The sequence below is a fragment of the Dendrobates tinctorius genome, unplaced genomic scaffold, assembly GCF_039654945.1.
Source record: "Dendrobates tinctorius isolate UK_male_01 unplaced genomic scaffold, ASM3965494v1 ptg000360l, whole genome shotgun sequence".
NCBI classification, from domain to species: Eukaryota; Metazoa; Chordata; class Amphibia; order Anura; family Dendrobatidae; genus Dendrobates; species Dendrobates tinctorius.
Window position 1 is genome coordinate 3,709,352 of NW_027362026.1, and position 22,604 is coordinate 3,731,955.

Consider the following 22,604-nt stretch of genomic DNA (forward strand, 5'->3'; position numbering starts at 1 on the left):
GAGGGAGTCCAGAAAATGTTGGAAGCTGCCCTGCGGGGGATTGACACAACTGCGACCACCAGTTTCCATGGCCGCACAAGAGGATTTCCGGTGGATTCAGCAGAAACCATGGTGGTGGTGAGTAAGGAGCTTTCGTCTGACCGGCCAGTCACCTTGGCCTCTGCTCCCTCACCTCCTGTGGTTCTGCCTTCCTCTCAGGTCGCATCACGGCTCCCAACTCCACCGTTCCCGATGATGGTGGCACCTGCGTCTTCCTGGTCTGCACCTGTCCCATCTGGCACCAGCCGCGCCTGCGGAGAGGGATCTCCAGTTCGCTCTTCCAGGAAGGCCCATTGGGTGTGAGAGGTCATCTGGGAGAAGAAGAAGCGGCAAGAGCACCGCATCGTCAAAGAATTACAGCACACCAATGGGGGAGCTGCAGCTGTCCGGATGACCAGTGGCAAGGTCCGACACCTGGGCACATCAAGAGGATAAGGATGAACCAGGAGGCCGACACTGGAGCCAAGATATACGTGAATGCCGGGTCCCTTACTTTCCGCGGCCTGTTATGATGAGTCACCAAAGGAGGAAAAAACAAAATACCAGCTAAGTCCAGAAAAACCAGAGAGGTTGGCAGCTATCGGATTGCAGACCCCTGAACCTATCCACAACAACAAGCAGTAGCCGTGGGGGGTTCCTACGGTGCCCTAGACCCCTCGATCACAGCCGGAGAACTACATAGCCTAAAGACAGAAAGGGGAAAAAACTAAACTGCCCCAGAGCAGACCCCAAAGCAATAGGCAGCCCCCAACATATAATGATGGTGAAGCAAGATGAAAACACTAACACAGATAGAAAGATAGGTTGAGCAAATGATGGGACCCAAGCTAACTACATAGGACAGGATAGGAAAGCTGCTGTCTGCCATCCGCAAAACCTCTATCAAAATGAGCCAACCGACTGATAGGAAAAACAGGCCCTGAAGACGATAGGCTTCAAAAGACTATATCAGCACTCAGGTTTATTCTGAAGACAGAGCAAAATATCATCAGATCAGAGACAAAAATGGAATTCAGCTCACCCCCGGCCGGGGATGGAAGAACTCCCAAAAAACAAGGCAAAACAAAAACAAAACTGAAGTGTACAAAGCAGAGCAGAAAAACTTAGCTTTGAGATGCAGGAATCAGACTGGTCTCCAAGAATCCAGCAGGAAAATCACCAGCCAGGAAGAAGGGCGTCGGCAGCCTTATATCCAGTCCTCAATTCCAGCCACCCAGTCATCCTCTAGCTGCCCATGTGTTTGGTAATCAGCCTCACTACCTTCCTTCACCAGAGGAGGGAGTTCATCAGACCTCAATGGTGAAGGGAAAAATGAACTCACAACAGCGGCCCTCTTCAGGTGGGGGACCATGTTGCCTTCGTTAAAGAACAGGGGCCCGAGGGTTATATGTGGTGGCCATGCAGATAGCCTCTGATTGGGAGGCAAGCCCACCTGTTGTGAACTCATTTTCTGGTTTACCTCTGGCTTCTGGTGAGGGTGGTGGAGATGGATGTGTTGACAGAGGAGTCGTGAGTTCTCCATCTGGGCACCCTCTAGTGGTAACAATAGGTAATGAAGCTGATCTAAATGGCAGAGACTTGCCACCTGAGGAGGAGGACTGTGAGTGGACATCAGGAGTCTCTGACTCGATTTAAGACAGCCGACTCCCTAATTTTGTGCTGGTGATTTTTTCCTGCCCTGAGGTTCTGGTTTCCAGTTCTGTTCCTGCCTTCTCAAGCTAAGTGTGCTCTGATATTTTTTCACATGAGATTTGGTCTTGTTTACTCAGTTTTTGTGGTCAGACAGCCCCTGCTGGGGCTGTGCTGAATTTCCATTCTTATGTCTCTGTTTATGCCAGTTTGCTTTTTGTCCCTGATCAGATTGGTCTCTTTTTGCTCTGTCTTCAGAATATACCAGAGCGCTGACATAGGGAATTGAAGTCTAGTGACTTCAGGGTTTTTGTTATCAGAAAGTGTTGGACATTTTTTGGCAGGGTTTTGTGCGTGATTCCAGACAGCATCTTTCCTTTCCTGTCCTTTTTAGTTAGTGTGGGCCCCATCGTTTGCTCAGCCTATTTTTCTATCTGTGTTTGTGTTTTCATCTTGTCTCACCGACAATACATGTTTTGGGGCTGTCTATTGCTTTGGGGTCTGCTCTGGGGCAGTTTAGATTTCCCCTTTTCTTGCTTTAGGTTTATTTACTTCTCTGGCTGTGACGAGGCATCTAGGATCATCGTATGTATGCTCCACGGCAACTGCTAGTTGTGTGGATAGGATCAGGGGTCTGCAATCCGCTTAGTTACCAACCTCTCTGATTTTCTGTGGCTTAGCTTGTTTTTGTTTTACCTCCTCGGTGACTCATTCATAATAGAATCACCAGCCATACCGCAGATTCTAGGGTACTCAAAAGCAGGATAAAAAAAAAAAAAAAAAGTGTCAGAATTTTTTTTTTTTTAATATGCATTTTTTCCTCTTTTTCTCTGGGGCCGTAGGAGGATTTTTTTTACCTTAATGGAGATTAAGCAATTGTCTGATCGTGTGGAGCAGCTCGCTGCTGAAGTGCAGGGAATTTCCGCCTATCTCGCTCAATCACATGTTGTTGAACCCAAAATCCCTACTCCTGATGTGTTTTCTGGGGATCAGTCTAAATTTTTAAATTTTAAGAATAATTGTAAATTATTTCTTGCCTTGAAGCCTAACTCATCGGGGAGCTCTGCGCAGCAGGTTAAAATTGTCATCTCCTTGCTGTGCGGCGATCCCCAGGATGGGGCGTTTTCTTTGACACCTGAAAATCCTATTCTGACTAATGTGGATGCATTTTTTCAGGCCTTGGGGTTGTTGTATGATGAACCTAATGCTATTGATCAAGCTGAGAAAGCCCTATTGACATTGAACCAGGGTCAGGATTCTGCAGAGTTATACTGTCAAAAATTCCAAAAGTGGGCGGTCCTTACTACATGGAATGACGGTGCCTTAGCAGCTCTCTTTCGGAAGGGTTTGTCAGAAACCGTAAAAGATGTTATGGGGGATTTCCTGTTCCCTCTGGTCTTGATTCTATGTCATTAGCCATTCAAGTTGATCGGCGTTTACGTGAACGTAAAACTACACGAGAGGTGTTGCCACCTTTTGAACAAATGTCTGAACCTATGCAATGTGATAGAGTTTTGTCTAGGGTGCAACGTCAGTATAGAAGTCGTAATAAGCTGTGTTTTTTCTGTGGCGATGCCTCTCATATTATTTCTGTCTGCCCTAAGCGAGAGAAATGTTTTGCACACACATTTGCTGTGGGTGGCGTACAACCTAAGTTTCTTTTGGCAATTACTCTGATCTGCTTCTTATCCACATTTTCCGCCAAGGCTTTTGTGGATTCAGGAGCGGCTTTGAATCTGATGGATTTGGATTTTGCTAAACGTTGTGGCTTTCCCATGATACCTCTGCGGATGCCTATTCCTTTGAGGGGTATTGATGCTACTCCTTTGGCGGAGAATAAACTTCAGTTTTGGACCCAGGTGATAATGTGGGTCGCCCCAGACCACCAAGAAAATTGTAGATTTTTGGTACTGCATTATTTGCATGATACTATTGTTCTGGGTTTTCCCTGGTTGCAAATCCATAATCCAGTTTTGGATTGGAAATCTGTGTCTGTGGTGAGTTGGGGCTGTCGGTGTGCTCTTGGTGACACTCCTGTTTTCTCCACCTCTCCCCAGTCTCATGATGTTCCTGACTATTTGGCTGATTTTTATGATGTATTTAGTGAGAGTAAGTCTGCGTCCCTGCCTCCTCATAGGAGTTATGACTGTGCAGTTGAGTTGAGGCCTGGGTGTAAATTTCCCAAGGGTTGGCTTTTCAACTTATCTGTACCTGAACACGAGGCTATGCGATCTTATATTAAGGAGTCGTTGGAGAAGGGTCATATTAGACCATCTTCTTCACCCTTAGGTGCTGTTTTTTTTTTCGTGGCGAAGAAAGATGGTTCTTTAAGGCCTTGTATTGACTATCGTTCCCTTAACAAGATTACGGTTAAATATCAGAATCCGTTACCCCTGATTTCTGATTTTTTCTCCAGAGTTAAAGGTGCCTGCTGGTTTACTAAGCTTGACCTCAGGGTGGCATATAATCTTATTCGCATCAAGCATGGGGATGAATGGAAGACAGCGTTTAATACTCCGGAGGGACATTTTGAGTACCTGGTGATGCCTTTTGGGCTCACTAATGCCCCTTCTGTCTTCCAATCCTTCATGAATGATATTTTCCGGAACTTTGTGGATAAGTTTTTGATCATCTATTTGGATGATATTCTGATCTTTTCCAGTGATTGGGATTCTCATGTGGAACATGTTTGGACTGTGTTCCGGATTTTGAGGGAGAATTCCCTGTATGTTAAGGGATCAAAATGCCTTTTTGGTGTACAGAGGATTTCATTTTTGGGATTTATTTTGTCTCTGTCAACTACTGAAATGGACCCGGCCAAGGTACAGGCCATTTATGATTGGGTTCAGCCCACTTCTTTGAAGGCTCTCCAGAAGTTTTTGGGTTTTGCTAATTTTTATCGTAAATTTATAGCCAATTTTTCTGGTATTGCCAAACCTCTGACAGATCTGACGAAGAAGGGCGCTGATGTGCTGAATTAGTCTCCAGAGGCTGTTTTGGCATTTCAGGAGTTGAAGCGGAGGTTCACTTCTGCTTCGGTTTTACGGTAACCTGATGTCTCACTTCCATTTCAGGTAGAGGTAGATGATTCGGAGATTGGTGCAGGAGCTGTTTTGTCCCAAAAAGATCCGGTGACTTCTAAAATGAATCCCTGTGCCTTCTTTTCCTGAAAGTTCTCCCCATCTGAATGCAACTATGATGTGGGGAATCGGGAATTGTTTGCCATGAAGTGGGCATTCGAGGAGTGGAGACATTGGTTGGAGGGAGCTAGACATCAAGTTGTGGTCCTTACTGATCACAAGAATTTGATTTACCTGGAGTCGGCCAAATGCTTGAATCCTAGACAGGCTAGGTGGGCCTTGTTTTTCACGCATTTTGATTTTGTAGTCTCCTTTCTTCCGGGCACTAAGAATGTTTAGGCAGATGCCCTTTCTAGGAGTTTCCTTGCTGATTCTCCTATTGTGACTGAACCTACTACCATCCTAGGTGAGGGGGTAGTTCTTTCTGCCATCTCGCCCGATTTGAGACGTGCCCTGGAAGAATTTCAGGAGGACAAACCTGAGCGTTGTCCTATGGGAAAATTGTATGTTCCTGACCAGTGGAGGAAGAGAGTGATGTCTGAAGTTCATTGCTCCGCGTTGGCTGGTCATCCAGGTATTTTTGGTACCAGAGATTTGGTGAGTCGGTCTTTTTGGTGGGCCGCCTTATCTCGTGATGTTAGGAATTTTATGCAGTCTTGTGGGACTTGTTCCCGGTCTAAACTCTGTTCTCGGTCTAGTGGGTTGTTGATGCCCTTGCCGGTGCCCAAGAGGCTATGGACCCATATCTCAATGGATTTTATTTCTGATCTTCCTGTCTCTCAGAGAATGACTGTTATCTGGGTGATTTGTGATAGATTTTCTAAGATGGTCCATCTTGTACCACTCCCAAAGCTGCCATCTTCCTCAGAGTTGGTGCCCTTGTTTTTACAACAGGTGGTTCGGTTGCATGGGATTCCTGAGAACATTGTGTCGGACAGAGGAGTCCAGCTTGTCTCCAGATTTCGGAAAGCTTTTTGTTCCAAGCTGGGAATTCAGCTATCCTTCTCCTCTGCGTTTCACCAACAGACCAATGGGCAGACTGAGAGAACAAACCAGACTTTGGAGTCTTATTTAAGATGTTTTATATCTGCTGATCAGGATGATTGGGTCTCATTTTTGCCCTTGGCCGTATTCGCCCTAAATAATAGAGCTAGTTCTGCCACATTGATGTCGCCCTTTTTCTGTAACTTTGGGTTTCATCCTCGATTTTCTTCAGGGCAAGTGGAATCTTCAGCCTGCCCAGGTGCTGACACTGTGGTAGAGAGAATGCAGCAGATTTGGGACCAAGTGGTGGATAAGTTGTCCCTCTCAAAGGAAAAGGCCCAGCGGTTTTCCAACCGGCATAGGACCATTGGTCCCCGGTTTAAAGTGGGTGATTTGGTTTGGTTGTCATCAAAAAATATCTCAATGAAGGTTTCGTCTCCAAAGTTCAAGCCAAGATTTATTGGACTTTATAGGATTTTGGAGATTCTTAGCCTGGTTTCTTTTCGATTGGCTCTTCCAGTTACGTTTAAGATCCATAACGTGTTTCATAAGTCTCTGTTGAAGAGGTTTGTTGAGCCAGTGGTTCCTATGGCGGCACCTCCTGTCCCTGTGTTGGTTGAAGGTAATGTGGAATATGAGGTAGAGAAAATACTGGATTCGCATCTGGCTAGACGGAGACTCCAGTATTTGGCCAAGTGGAAGGGTTATGGGCAGGAGGACAATTCTTGGGTCCCTGCCTCTGACATTCATGCCTACAGATTGGTTCGTGCTTTTCACCGGGCCCATCCTGATTGGCCTGGTAGCATGAATGAGGGTTCGGTGACCCCTCCTCAAGGGGGGGTACTGTTGTGAACTCATTTTCTGGTTTACCTCTGGCTTCTGGTGAGGGTGGTGGAGCTTGATGTGTTGACAGAGGAGTCGTGAGTTCTCCATCCGGGCACCCACTAGTGGTAACAATAGGTAATGAAGCTGATCTAAATGGCAGAGACCTGCCACCTGAGGAGGAGGACTGTGAGTGGACATCAGGAGTCTCTGACTGGATTTAAGACAGCCGACTCCCTAATTTTGTGCTGGTGATTTTTTCCTGCCCTGAGGTTCTGGTTTCCAGTTCTGTTCCTGCCTTCTCAAGCTAAGTGTGCTCTGATATTTTTTCACATGAGATTTGGTCTTGTTTACTCAGTTTTTGTGGTCAGACAGCTCCTGCTGGGGCTGTGCTGAATTTCCATTCTTATGCCTCTGTTTATGCCAGTTTGCTTTTTGTCCCTGATCAGATTGGTCTCTTTTTGCTCTGTCTTCAGAATATACCAGAGCGCTGATATAGGGAATTGAAGTCTAGTGACTTCAGGGTTTTTGTTATCAGAAAGTGTTGGACATTTTTTGGCAGGGTTTTGTGCGTGATTGCAGACAGCATCTTTCCTTTCCTGTCCTTTCTAGTTAGTGTGGGCCCCATTGTTTGCTCAGCCTATTTTTCTATCTGTGTTTGTGTTTTCATCTTGTTTCACCGACAATACATGTTTGGGGGCTGTCTATTGCTTTGGGGTCTGCTCTGGGGCAGTTTAGATTTCCCCTTTTCTTGCTTTAGGTTATTTACTTCTCCGGCTGTGACGAGGCGTCTAGGATCATCGTAGGTACGCTCCACAGCTACTGCTAGTTGTGTGGATAGGATCAGGGGTCTGCAATCTGCTTAGTTACCAACCTCTCTGGTTTTCTGTGACTTAGCTTGTTTTTGTTTTTCCTCCTCGGTGACTCATTCATAACACCCACCGCTGGAGGCTCAGTGCGATGAATGGCTGGTTGCCGCGGCTGCAGTTCCTGCAGGTGTGCAGGAGGAAGCAGCACCTGGACACAATGTGGCAGCTGCAAGTGAGTTGCCAGAGCCGGTAGCTCTGGGAGCAGTGGCCCACCACTGGTGGGGGTGCGGAGCAGAAGGAACAGTGGAGACTCCTCCTCCAGCGGATCTTTATCCCACACCTATATTGTGGTGCAGGGCCCACATGCGGCCCATTATACCAACCAGCGGCCGTGCATAGACTGAAGCAGATCCTCTAAGGAAAATGTGAGCTGTGCCGGTTGCACCTGTGGAAAGTACCAGGGACTGTTCCGCGTCTCTGTGGGGGCAGTGAGCCCTGCTTAATGCCAAGGGACTGAGGCATCAGGAGTGGCCACCATGGTCACAAATAAAGGACTAAGTTTGGTTTTCCCCTTCCTCCTAGTTTGTATGTGCCTGTTGGCGCACCGATTGCTGGATCACAGGGCTGAAACCCCATGGGGGTTGGTCACAGTGAGCTTTGTGTGTGTCTGCCTTATAACTGGACTGTGTTGCCCCTGGACTCACTTCTACCCCTGGACTGGCCCCATGTTATATGCAGCCCACCACCATTAAAAGCCTGTGGTCCACTAAAAGGAGGGAGGGGGGAGACGCAGATTAGGAAGACCTGAGGAGCGAGCCGGGACAGAACTGTGTTAAGTGGCAATCAGGCCCATACTCCTTGGGACCGGGGACTCAGGGCCAGATGGGCCCACCTTAAGAGACTAAGCTTGTATTATGGACTGCAATACACTCTTATGTTTTTATGGACTGTATGGACTGGAGTGTATTAATTTAGCCAAGCCACGTTCAGTTCGCCGGCAATAATAGACAGACTGTGTGCATTTTAAAAGGCTATGTTGCATTGCTTTTTCAAGGACCCTTACGGTCTAGGACAAACATGTTTTTAGGACCATCCTTTGCCTCCCCTCTCCTACACACAGAGCCCATGCAACCCCTTTTATGTCTCATTTTTATTGTGTAATGTTCTATATCTGCCATGTCACTGTATATTGCCATTGCACTGTACTGTACATGTTAGTGCTAGGGAGAGCAAGAGGTTAACTGGAGGAGGTTGGGCCAACAGCCCCAAAAGGAGCAGAAAGTTCCTGCTCCTCAGTCAGTGCCTGGGCAGGCTTGCCCAGGGCAGGTGCTCAGCAGCCTCTGGAGTTGAAGACTCCCCAGGAGGGGAGAGTTTGTTGTCCCGGACCCCCGGGCAGTGGAAGTGAGCACCAGGACTGCGTAAGTGCCCCGCCGAGGTCTATAAGCATCCAGATACTGGCTTTTGAACAGGTGCTATTGCTGCTGCTATTGCTGTTGTGGACTTTTGATAGGGAAAGTGCAGGAAGTTATATCTTGTTCATTGCATCTTCATTAAAACATTTTCCCTGTTGGATTAAAACCGTGCCAGAGTGTTTCCCTGGACCCTCTTCACCAGCAATCACAGTGACTGTGACAGAAAGGTAATTGCCTGGGACCGTATCTGTCTGTTCTATGTGCAAGGGGCCGGGGTGTTTGGCGACTGTTGCTTTAAATGGACTCGGTCATGGCTACCACCCCGTGCCACCTTGTTACATCAGTATCAGGCTGTGAGGATGTTTTTTGGTTTGAGCCAAGAGGAAGATGGATTGTGCGAAATACAGGGATATTCTTTAGCAAAACTTGGCTCAGTCTGTCAGAGATTTGAGACTGAAACAGAGGTTCACTTTCCAACAAGACAATGACCGAAAGCATACAACTAAAGCAACAATCAAGTAGTTTAAGGGGAAATGTGTAAATGTTTAAGAGTTGACTAGTCAAAGCCCAGGCCTTAATCCAATTGAGAATAATTGGTCAGACTTCAAGATCGCTGTTCACCAGAGGAAACATCTAACTGGCGCAGTTTTGCCTTGAGGAATAGGCAAAAATGTCAGTGGCAAGTTATGGAATGCTCATCGAGACTCATCTAGATCAATTTACAGTTGTAATTGCCGGCAAAGGAGACTCTACAAAATACTGACTTTAGGGGGGTATAATTATATACACTGAAGCTTTCAGTTATTTTTCCTATTTGTTATTTGCTTCACAATACAAAGAAAACCAAATGTTCACAGTTGTAGGCATGCTCTTTACATGAACTGATGTAAGCCCTCAAAAAAACAGTGTATTTCCAGGTTGTTACATAGCAAAACATGAAAAATGCCAAAAGGCGGTGGGGGTGAGGTTAATACTTTTGCAACCAAGCCACTGTATTATGCTACTATGCCTCCTTTTATTGGGCATCCACCCATGGTATATACTGCTACTGAGTGCCATTGCCTGAGGTGCTCCTCACTGCAACCTCTCGTGAGTATCCAAGAAACGGTTTTGAAGCAGTCATTGCAGATACTGTCTTATTAGACTCTCTATTCCATTCTTGAAGTCAGTCAGTCACTTCCAGACTTCTGTTTAATATGGTGTATGTGCTGGGAAGTACATCTGTGAATGCAGATAAAGGCGTCGACCATGGTTTTTGAAAGATGGACTGAATACGTGCAGAATTATCATATACGCGTTTTTTTCCCCGCGTTTTTTATGCGTTTTTTTTCTGCGCGTTTCCAGACCCATAGAAAATCGCTAGAAACGCGGAATTTTCCTCAAAATTAATGAGCATGCTGCGTTTTTTACCTCGAAGCGTTTTTTTCGCAGTAAAAAACGCGTCAATATGCGCAAAAAGTGCAAAATGCATAGAAATGAATGGGAAGCTTATTTTAAGAGTTTTTTGAGCAGATTTTTTGGCAAATCCGTGAAAAAAACGCTACGTGTGAACACAGCCTTATTAGGAAATTTCGTCAAAAACAAAGTAGCTGTACGCTGGAGTTAAAACTACTAATAAATTCTATACATTACTATGTACTATGATGTTCCACAACATTTAGGCTGTGTGCACGCGATGCTGTTCTTTTGCGTTTTTGCGGCCCTTTTTCGCTGCGGAATCGCCGCGAAAATGCAAAGTAAACGCATCCCATGCAATGCTATGGGATTCCACAATGCTGTGCTAATGCTTCGGATTTTTCCACTGCGTAATCGCAAAGCAGAAAAATACACATCATATTCATTCTTTTTGCAGAATTGCTGCGATTCCGCACCCATAGGATGGCATTGAAACGCTCACTTTACGCATGTGGCTATGCCCACCATGCGTAAAGTGAGCGCTCAATGTGCGGATGGTACCCAGGGTCTGGAGGAGAGGAGACGCTGATGACGAGCGAGCGTGACGTCATCTCAGGTCCTTCGCTCAAATCATTACTGGGACCCGAAGATGCCGAGAGCGTGGCGGACAGGCGGGAAGGCTCCGTCGGCCGTCGGAAGGTGAGAATATTACTATTTTTTATTTTTTTAAATTATTTTTAACATTCTATCTTTTACTATTGATGTTGCATAGTCAGCATCAATAGTAAAAAGTTGGTCACACTTGTCAAGCGCTATGCAAAACGTGCTTGTTTTTCGCGGGAAAAACGCTTGCGAATTCGCATGCGTTTTACCCGAGGCGGGAGTTGCAGAAATGTTGCGGAAATTTCCTCAGCATTTCTGCAATGTGGGTACATAGCCTGAAACTGCAAAAACTCTGACTGTTGTTCTTTTTCAATCTTGCCTGGACTACTGCAACTCTCTACTGATTGATTTACCTCTTACAAAACGCTCTCCTTTCCAATCCATCCTGAATGCGGCATCCAGGGTTGTATTTCTGTCCAGTCGCTTCACCAACGCCTAAGCCTTGTGCCAGTCATTACTGGCTGCCTATTCACTACAGAATACAATACATCCTGAACACTCTCACCCACAAAATTCTGCAATACCCTACATCTCCTACATCATCTCTCTCTATCACCCTACTCATGCTCTACATTCTGCAACTGACTAACATCCTCCATGATTCGAACCTCAGACCTTCAGCACCAAAACTTCTCTCATGCTGTGTCAGTTTTCTGGAATGTACTACTCAGACTAATTAATGACTAATACTTAGCCCCCGCATTTGTATGCGTTCTTTAAAAGCACACCTCTTTAGATAGGTCTATCATCACTAATCTATCTCTTCCCTGTTCTCGCTTCAAATTTTTTCCTTTTCCTCAAAATCTGTTCTGCTGCCACATCTACCATGTACACAATAGAACTTGGTAACTGTACGTAGACAGATACTGGCTGATGACTAGCTCATGCAGCATTATTTGAAATGCCCTATTTATTATAATGATGGCTGGACCATACATGACGAGCACTTTTTACCTATTGTGTCCCTTCTATTTCCTTATAGATTGTAAGCTGTGGGAGCAGGGCCCTCTCTCCTCCTACAGTCATGGCCAAAAGTATTGACACCCCTGCAATTCTGTCAGATAATATTCCGTTTCTTCCTGAAAATGATTGCAAACACAAATTCTTTGGTATTATTATCTTCATTTAATTTGTCTTAAATGAAAAAAACACAAAAGAGAATGAAGCAAAAAGCAAAACATTGATCATTTTACACAAAACTCCAAAAATGGGCCGGACAAAAGTATTGGCACCCTCAGCCTAATACTTGGTTGCACAACCTTTAGCCAAAATAACTGCGACCAACCGCTTTCAGTAACCATCAATGAGTTTCTTACAATGCTCTGCTGGAATTTTAGACCATTCTTCTTTGGCAAACTACTCCAGGTCCCTGATATTTGAAGGGTGCCTTCTCCAAACTGCCATTTTTAGATCTCGCCACAGGTGTTCTATGGGATTCCGGTCTGGACTCATTGCTGGCCACCTTAGAAGTCTCCAGTGCTTTCTCTCAAACCATTTTCTAGTGCTTTTTGAAGTGTGTTTTTGGTTATTGTCCTGCTGGAAGACCCATGACCTCTGAGGGAGACCCAGCTTTCTCACACTGGGCCCTAAATTATGCTGCAAAATTTGTTGGTAGTCTTCTGACTTCATAATGCCATGCACACGGTCAAGCAGTCCAGTGCCAGAGGCAGCAAAGCAACCCCAAAACATCAGGGAACCTCCGCCATGTTTGACTGTAGGGACCGTGTACTTTTCTTTGAATGCCTCTTTTTTCTCCTGTAAACTCTATGTTGATGCTTTTGCCCTAAAAGCTCTACTTTTGTCTCATCTGACCAGAGAACATTCTTCCAAAATGTTTTAGGCTTTTTCAGGTAAGTTTTGGCAAACTCCAGCCTGGCTTTTTTATGTCTCGGGGTAAGAAGTGGAGTCTTCCTGGGTCTCCTACCATACAGTCCCTTTTCATTCAGATGCCGACGGATAGTACGGGTTGACACCGTTGTACCCTCGGACTGCAGGGCAGCTTGAACTTGTTTGGATGTTAGTGGAGGTTCTTTATCCAACATCCGCACAATCTTGCGTTGAAATCTCTTGTCAATTTTTCTTTTCCGGCCACATCTAGGGAGGTTAGCCACAGTGCCATGGGCTTTGAACTTCTTGATGACATTGCACACGGTAGACACAGGAACATTCAGGTCTTTGGAGATGGACTTGTAGCCTTGAGATTGCTCATGCTTCCTCACAATTTGGTTTCTCAAGTCCTTAGACAGTTCTTTGGTCTTCTTTCTTTTCTCCATGCTCAATGTGGTACACACAAGGACACAGGACAGAGGTTGAGTCAACTTTAATCCATGTCAACTGGCTGCAAGTGTGATTTAGTTATTGCCAACACCTGTTAGGTGCCACAGGTAAGTTATAGGTGCTGTTAATTACACAAATTAGAGAAGCATCACATGATTTTTCGAACAGTGCCAATACTTTTGTCCACCCTCTTTGTTATGTTTGGTGTGGAATTATATCCAATTTGGCTTTAGGACAATTCTTTTTGTGTTTTTTCATTTAAGACAAATTAAATGAAGATAATAATACCAAAGAATTTGTGTTTGCAATCATTTTCAGGAAGAAACTGAGTATTATCTGACAGAATTGTAGGGGTGTCAATACTTTTGGCCATGACTGTATAACTGTTGAACTATGTGTTACTATGTATTGTTTTTATTGTTTGTACATGTCCCTGCTTAATTGTAAAGTGCTGCAGAATAATTTGCTGGTGCTATATAAATAAAATTATTATTATAAAATTATTATAGGAAGAAAATAAACCTTGACTTTTCTCACCTGGCCCAACCCATCGCTTTCTCAACTGGACTATCTTCTGGTAAAAAGTCTCCTGCAAAGCTGACCACCTGAACTCTGTAGGAACGAGGATGACCCCATTTGTTAGTCAAGTTGCTTGAGAAGTGGATATAACGAGGTGTCTTGGCGTGAAGCTCAAAAGCTGCTTCGTTCTCATTTTCCAATATGCTTCGTACCACCTTTGGTCGTTGTATTTTAACATCTGGTTCCCATGGTAAATTTACAGGATTAAATTTCATATCTTGAGTCATAATTGAATTGTGAGTTCCTAGAAAAACAAATGACATTATGCATTAGGTTCCAAAGTTGCAAAATAATAAGCAAGATTCCATCCACATTTCTGCAGTTTTTATGAATGTCTCACATTACATATTTCTTGTAATATTTAGAAAGTCCAGCAGGTAAAAAAATAATGAACAGGAATGTACCTAATAGTTTATAGCAGGGGCTAATCTAAAAGTTTATGGATCCAGGTGCAAAAGTTCATTTTGGGCATTCTTAAACTGCGCAACACTGCATTAGTTATTATTGAGGTATGGTTTAGAGAGTAGAATGGACAGGTTTTGTTAATGAATGGTGAAGAAGCATGTTATGGTACGAGAGGAGGAGTTAAAAACTGTGCCGAGGGCTCTCTAGGGTGAATCTTTCTCTGAATTTAAAACATTTTCCTCAACTGAGGTGGGAGATGTAGGAGACAACGACGGAGTGGAGATGGGAGTTAGAAGTTGAAATAATTGCGGTGATGGGATGTAGATATGAGAGTAAGGCCTGTTTCACACATACATTTTTTATGTCAGTTGTAATCCGCAAAAATGATGGAAAACAGATCCGTGTTAGTACTGACATCAACGGGTGTCACCGGACCGTTGTGCTAACGGATCCGGCGAATGATGACATTTAAAGGAACCGCTGTTTGGGGGAGAGAGAGAGAATTTTTAGCAGCCGACAAATGCGGATCCGGCCAGCCTAAAAAACGTTTCATTGTCCATCCTGGCATGTCAGCGGACACCAAAATTTTGGCGGATCCGTAAAAAACGGATCCTACGGAAGATCCGCCGATAATGCAAGTCAATGGGAAAAAAAACAGATCCGCCAAGAAAAATGGCGGATCCATTTTTTTTGCAAAACAGCGGATTTTGACTGATGGAGACAAACGGATGTGTGAAACAGGCCTAACAAGTAGTCTTTTTTAGCATATATGAGAGCAAACTTCAAGTTGTATGTAATAAGTAGGGATGAGCGGACCCTTGGATGGTCACGTTCGGTCGAACTGCAGCGCAAAGTTCAGTTCGGCATCTGAATTTGATCCCGAACCCAAACTCGATAGAAGTCAATAGGGACCAGAGATTTGGTGCTCTAAAATGGCTGTAAAATGGTCATAGTGAGGGCTAGGGGACTGCAAAATGAAGCTAAATGGCAGTAAGAGCAGGACAAATTCCCTGCAAACAAATGTGGATTAGGAAATGACTTAAAATAACATAAAATAAGATAAAAAATAATAATAATCTTGAACCAGGAGGTGGAGATTCAAGTAGAGGAAGAGGTTAAGGAGGAGGTGGATGTGCCAGTGTAGGGGGAAGAGGTGGAGGAGGTAGCTAACACTTTTTTTATGAGGGGGGGTACTCTGAAAACAGGCTCTGTGGGAGCACTCTTTATACAGGCCGTGTAATACTCTGCACTTTTTTTGTGATGCAAAGAATGAGGAGACCATCAAATAGGGGATGTGGCCATTTTGCTGCTGGTGGTGGTATAGCTGCTGCAGGAAGAGAAAGGACGTGGTCAATCTGTGCTTGCTACGTGCACAAATGAAACATCTTCCTCTGGTGCATGCAAGCTACTGTACGTTCTGCGTAATTTCATAGGCAAGAGTACTGTACTGCTAGGCGAATGGTAAGGCCAGAGCAAGTAGAGGTGGTTTTAGATTGGATGGCTGAGAGTAACTTCAGTTCCTTTGCTTTGTTTTCCACCTAGCACAGTTGCAAATCAGGCAACCAGTCTGAGCCTCAAGTCATGCAGCAGTCACTTCCGCTTTTTGATGACTCTGCTGACTGTGGTTCTTTGGGCCATCCACCTGGCCCTGCCCCACAAGTGGAATTGATTAACTGCACTGATGCCCAACCACTTGTTTTGTTTTAGGATAAGTACATGAGATGGGTAGTACAAACGGTCAGTGAACTATCGCAGTACATCTCTGCTGATGATGAGGAAACACAGGTGCCAACTGCTGTGGCTTTCTGCTGTGTGTAGACTGGCAAAGAAAACAGGGGTGAGGATGGGGTCGAACAGCGAGAGATTCACGGTCAGACATACCGCATGTGCAGCCAGTGCAGCTGCACCGGGGCCCGGAGGTGGAGGGGTGTGTTATGATTGGGTCACCGAGGAGGAGAGCAAGACCAAACTAAGCCACAGAAAACCAGAGAGGTTGGTAACTAAGCGGATTGCAGACCCCTGATCCTATCCACACAACTAGCAGTAGCGGTGGAGTGTACCTACGATGATCCTAGACGCCTCGACACAGCTGGAGAGCTAAATAAGCCTAAAGCAAGAAAATGGAAATCTAAACTGCCCCAGAGCAGACCCCAAAGGAATAGATAGACCCCAAACATAAATTGTTGGGGAGACAAGATGAAAACACAAACACAGGTAGGAAAATAGACTGAGCAAACGATGGGGCCCACACTAACTAGACAGGACAGGAAAAGAAAGATACTGTCTGCAATCACACAAAAAACCCTGCAAAAAATGTCCAACACGTCTCATAGAAAAATATTGAAGTCGCATGACTTCGCCCACTATATCAGCACTCTGGTATATTCTGAAAGCAGAGCAAAAAGAGGCCAATCTAATAAGGGACAAAAACAAACTGGCACAAGCAGTAACATATGGATGGAGATTCATCACCGCCCCAGCCAGAGCTGCCTGACCACACAAAACTGAAATAGACAAAACCAGATCAAATGTGAACAATAGCAAAAGAACATTTAGATGAGCATGCAGGGACTGAGCTGGAAACTAAGACCTCAGGAGGCAGGAAAAAATCACCAGCAGGGATAGAGGGAGTCGGCTGTCTTAAATCCAGTCAGAAACTCCAGATCTCCAATCGTCCTCCTCATTATCAAGTGGCAAACCTCTGCAATGATGGAGGTGGTGGAGAGGGTAATGATGGATGTGGTGAAGAGGGTAATACTGGGAGTGGTGGAGAAGGCAATAATGGAGTTGGTGGGGGAGAACAATGATGGAGGTGGTGGAAAGGGCAAAGATGGACCTGGTGGAGAGGGCAATAATGAAGATGGGGGGAGAACAATGATGGAGGTGGTAGAGAGGGCAATGATGGAGGTGGTGGAGAGGGCAATGATGGATTTGGTGAAGAGGTTAATGCTGGAGGCGGTGGAGAGAGCAATAAAGTAGTTGGTGGGGAGAACAATGATGGAAGTGGTGGAGAGGGCAATGATGGAGGTGGTGGAGAGGGCATTGATGGAGATGATGGAGGAAAACAATGAGAGTCAGACTGAATAACTTAAATTATGGGGAGTCAGAGATTATAGTTAAGGGGGTACACAGTGCTGCTTATCGCTTTATATTTTTAATGGTGGGCTACATATCTGTATTCAGGGAGGAGACACATGTATGTATACAATGCAATGTATGTGATCTTGTTATTTTCAGGGCTACGAAGATCATCTTGACAAAACGATTCGTGGCTGGGTTATATTGACATGAAGGTCTGACCAGATAGAGAAGAAACAGGAGAAAGCGGCTCTAAACAGACGAGATGTCAACGATAAGTTCCTGGATGTAGATATTATTCTGTATTGGCTGAAGAGCCCGGCATTGCCCGGGCATAGTAGTGTAGGGTCAAGCAGGTTCGCAGGATGCAGTGACGAGACACTAGATGGATGGTGGTTTGTGAAATAACTTTTATCAAACTGTAGCCGCTGGGCTCAGCTGAACAAACATAAATTAATGACAAAACAAACAGTCCACGCAGGGACTCAACAATCTTAGGCTGGTTTCACATTTGCGCTTTTGTGCGCAGCGCATCGTGCGCACCCGTGCGCATGCGCACTGCGCACCTATGTTTAACATGACGTGCGCATGTTTTTGCGCACACTTGCGTTTTCGTGCGCATGCGTTTTTTTGTCTTTTGCGCCAGGTGCGCCAGACGCAACATGTTGGATTTTTTGGTGCGCCCTGTCTCGGCAAAAAAACGCATGCGCACGCTTGCGCACGGAATGCGCAAAAACAACACATTGATGTCTATGGTAACGCATGCGTGCGCATGGTCTTGCGCACGGTTGCGTTTTTTTACGCATGCGTTTTTGAGTGAAACAAGTCTAGAATGTTCTCTAGACAATGGAAAAAACGTCACACTTAAAAACGCATGCGCATAAAAAACGCCAACGCATGCAAAAAACGCATGTAAAACGCAAACAACGCTGCGTTTTTTTTACACATCAGCGTGCGCATGACGTTAAAAAAACGCGCGTTTGTTTTGCGTTTTTCTTTGCGTTTTTTATGCGCCCGATGCGCTGCGCAAAAAAACGCTAATGTGAAACTAGCCTTAACAAGACGATATTGCAACTTAGCCTTCCAGGGGGCTGCCGGTTTCGTGAGCGTGGCCGCGTAGAGGTCGCTGAGGCGGCTGTCCTGACGCCTCGCTACTCCGGAGAGGAAAGGGGCTCCACAGGCCCTAAGGAAAGCGATGTCGGTGGGGCACAACAGGCCCTGAAGAAAGCGATGCTGATGGGGTGCAACAGGCCCTGAAGAAAGCAATGCCGATGGGGTGCAACAGGCCCTGAAGAAAACGATGCCGGTGGGGCGCAACAGGCCCTGAAGAAAGCGATGCCGGTGGGGCGCAACAGGCCCTGAAGAAAGCGATGCTGGTGGGGCGCAACAGGCCCTGAAGAAAACGATGCCGGTGGGGCGCAACAGGCCCTGAAGAAAATGATGCCGGTGGGGCGCAACAGGCCCTGAAGAAAGCGATGCCGGTGGGGCGCAACAGGCCCTGAAGAAAACGATGCCGGTGGGGCGCAACAGGCCCTGAAGAAAACGATGCCGGTGGGGCGCAACAGGCCCTGAAGAAAACGATGCCGGTGGGGCGCAACAGGCCCTGAAGAAAGCGATACCGGTGGCGCGCGGTGATGACGCAGTTCCCCAGATGACCTGTAGCCATCCTTTATCAAGGAGTCTCTCCCAAAGCTGGGGTAGCGGGCCTTTTAACCTCGCCTATGACGAGGTGGCGTATCTTCAGGCCGGTGATGGCAAGGTCGCCGTGGTGGGAGAAGGCTGGGAGGAAGTGTACAAGCCTCTGTGGCCTGGCTACGTGCACTCACAGCCACAACCTGAGGTAAAGATCCTCCCCCACAAAGGTGGGGGGCAGCGGGGATGATGCTCTGAGAACGGGGGCGGGGAGCAGTCTCCGGTAACAGTCTCTCACATCTCTCTTGTCAGTAAATGCACAGTTTTCTCCTCACAGGCTCCTGTCGGTGTCCCTGCAAGTCTCCCTACTTCCTGCCATCCCTCTGGCTCTCCCCAACTGCCACCTCAGCGCACCCCCTGCTCCTTTTTTCCTAGCCCTGCCCCCTGTTGCCCTGACAACTTCAGTCGCATGTCTCTCTTTGTAATCCCCCTGATGTAGTTCCTTCAATAACCCTGATGGCGGTCCCCTTGATTCTGGCCCAATCACTATATGGGGGTCCTCCTCCCCGCAGTACCTTACTGTGGGTCTTGCTGTCTTCCTTAACATCCCCGCTCTCCACCCGCCGTCCCTTTCTATCCCTCTGTAGCCGCGCTCTACAACTATGTCCCGATGCCCCTCCACAGTCCCGCTCTCTTCTTCCACAGCTTGGTCTCTTCGTCCACAGCTGTGCTCTCCTGCTCTCTCCCTCCACAACCCCGTTCTCTTCCTTCACAGCCCTGATCTCCTCGTCCACAGCCCCATTCTCTTCCTTCACAGCCCCGCTCTCTCCGTCCACAGCCCCGTTCTCTTCCTTCACAGCCCTGCTCTCCCGCTCTCTTCCTCTACAGCTCTGCTGTCTTCCTTCCTCCACAGCCCCGCTCTCCATGCACCACACACAGTGACTCCAGGACCAGGAGAGAGAGGTGCGCAGATTGTTTGTTTGGCTGGAGTGGGCGGAGCTGGGCAGAGTGGGCAGAGCTAGTGCGGAGCTGCAGCGCATGTGATGGGGCGTTCTACGGGGGGCGTGGCCTAGCGCTGTAATAGGCCGCAGTAGAAGTCGGGGACTAAATTTAGGTCAGGAAGCTGCAGGGGAGAGGGGGGATAGCGCAGTTGGTGACAGGGAGCGCCAACTGAGCTGGGACAGGGCTGGGAGGGTGCCGGCACTCTTCAGCCCCGTCCTGAAGACTGTCTTCCTCACAGCCCCGCACTCCATGCACTGTCCTGCTGTATCCGTCCTCAGCCCCACTCTCCAACCGCGTCCCCCTCTGCTGCTTCGTGAATGGATGGTGTCCCACTCTGCTGCTTCGTGATTGGTTGGTGATACACACACATTCAGATTTATATATAGAGATCTGCACTGTGTGATGTGGAGAGATAATGTTTTTTGTAAAATACATTATTCTACATTCTCACATTAGTGTGAAATGTCCATGTGCTCCCAGGTTATTTTATCGGACGGCACACAAAGTTTTATAGGTCCATTCACACATACATGAAAATCACGGCACTGAGAATAAGATCCATGAGGGTCAGAGAATGTTCTGTTCTGATGCAATTTTGAGGATCAGAATAGGACATGCTCAATGCGACTGTAAAAGCTTGCAGCACACTGACACTGCACACAGATACAGGAATGTAAACTTATTATACATAGCGCAGTTCCTTAGTATATGGTGTACTCAATTATTATGTAAAGCACAGTCCCTTAGTATACAGTGTATATCACCGTCCTTAGTTACTATTTTTCCTCATTTATTATGTATAACACCGTCCCTAGACTTCAAGTTCAGCTTTAAAGTTCTGAATGTAGGTGGATCATCAGACGTGTTGGGGCACAGAATTTGAGAGGATGGGGAATACTCATGAGAAGTCTTGCGGGTAATTGGATCAGGAACATATACGATTGTGGAGGAGAGAAGGTGGTCTTGGGAGGACCGGAGATTACGTGGTGGGAGATACCAGGAGATTACTTCAGAGATATATGGGGTGCCATATTATGGATGTGTGGCGCCCCTGAGGCTCAGTCGCCACAGAGGTACTGCACCTTCTCCTAAGGTGCGGTGCCCCACCATCCTGGTAGGTTGGGAACTCCTTTCCACGCTCCAACACTCGCACCCCACACAACAGGGTAGTTCTGCACATCACATTGAGGTCCTTTCTTCTCCTATATATTAGGAGCACCTCTGCATAGAACACTGGATGTGTTGGGAGGTGGGTGGAGTTTAGATCCATATAAAAGATTGGTAAGGTTTAGAATTACAAGTCAGTCCCTTAGGGGGCCGTCTGACAGAAGGTCGGCGAAGTAGGAAGTCACTCGGTGAGGAGTGAGGATCCCTGGAAGAAGGGATGAAGGAAGGAGTGCTGCAGCTGCCTCAGTGATCTGAGCCAGCTGGCACGGGAAAGTAAGAAAGGTGGAAAGACGGAGAACTGTAACCTAAGCACCCATAGGAAGGAAAGACAAGTACGGAACAAAGGAGAAGAGAACAGAGAGGAGGAGTGGGTTGGAAGAGGAACCCTGCCTATAGGTTCTCAGCGCAAGGCGGGGCCCGGTCCCCGAGGTTGTATGGACACTTATGGTTCTGCAGAAGACACCGGTGGAGTAGTTGGCTGTAAATGCATTACTCCCATCCAAGACTTGAGGCACAACAGCGACACAGATAGAGACCCGGGAGTGAGGCGTCCCCGAAGCAGACTACAGCTGTCTGCCGTGCAAGTAAAGTTCTAGGAACATCTAGTTAGGAGGCATTCCAGGGTTACTAAGTACTGGAGTGCTTCACACCACAAGGCGCATTGGAGGAGTCGTTCAGGAAAGGTACATGTTGGCGGAGTGTTGGAGAGGAGAGCCCTGACTTGCCCGGGAGGTTGATTGAGTCTTTACCCCGGAGGACACTGCACAGAGGCAGGCACCAGTGTGTACCACGAACTGTGAGTAAAGCTTTGAAACTGCAAGCTCTGGTGTCCTCCATTCCTTCGTCGCTAACACCTTCAGCACCGCTACATCTGGGTACCAACATCCACACCATCCTGCACTTCTCCAGATCCATTGCACCTACACTGCCCTGGGACTACAGCTCCACCTGTGGGGAGCTACACCATCTTTGCTGCACCACACCATCAGTCCCAGCGTATCTGCATGCAGCGTCGACTTAACCCCTCCCTTGCTGAACACCACAGGGGGCGTCATGAACTATTATCCCATTAACTATCACAAACCACCCCATTACTTGGGCGCCCAGGGTCACGGACCGGGTCACCGCTGCCACGACAGATCCCCCTGACACCGGCCCGGTACCGAGTACCTCACGGCCCTGGGAGGGCGGCTCAGTTGGCTTTGTTGGTCAGTGTTAGTAGCTTGAAGTGGATATGTTGTGGAATTGGGAGCCAATGAAGTAATTTGCAGAAGAGAGAAACAGAGGAGTAGTGAGGACTGGTTCAGCAGAGTTAAGGACAGACTGGAGAGATGCAATGATGCAATGGGCATGATGAGGTCCTAGACCCCACATGGAGTCAAGGTCATCCATGGGATGTGGGCTGTTCGGAAGAAGAAGTGGTGGTCACGCTGGCCCAGTTGCACAGCAAGAGAGGAAGCAGGGTGCAAAAGCACTACATCCGTTTCCTAGCCATTACATTGGCTTCTACTGGTTAATGCGCCAACAAACTGAGCACACCAAAGCCAGGTCAAGGTAACTCCATGACAATACACACGTGACTTCAGAAACTAAAGCAAGGCATAAATGTTCTTAACCTGAGCACCACCTGC

At 46.8% G+C, this 22,604-nt stretch overlaps 1 protein-coding gene across 1 annotated transcript in view; it reads right to left on the minus strand.

Annotated features, from left to right (window-relative positions):
• The window catches only part of AOC3 (amine oxidase copper containing 3), a 72,406-nt gene that overhangs the window by 24,359 nt on the left and 25,443 nt on the right, over positions 1 to 22,604 (minus strand). The window contains exon 2 of the mRNA XM_073562619.1: positions 13,648 to 13,933. Within this exon, the coding sequence (XP_073418720.1) occupies positions 13,648 to 13,933 (286 nt within the window). The remainder of the gene's footprint in view (positions 1 to 13,647; positions 13,934 to 22,604) is intronic.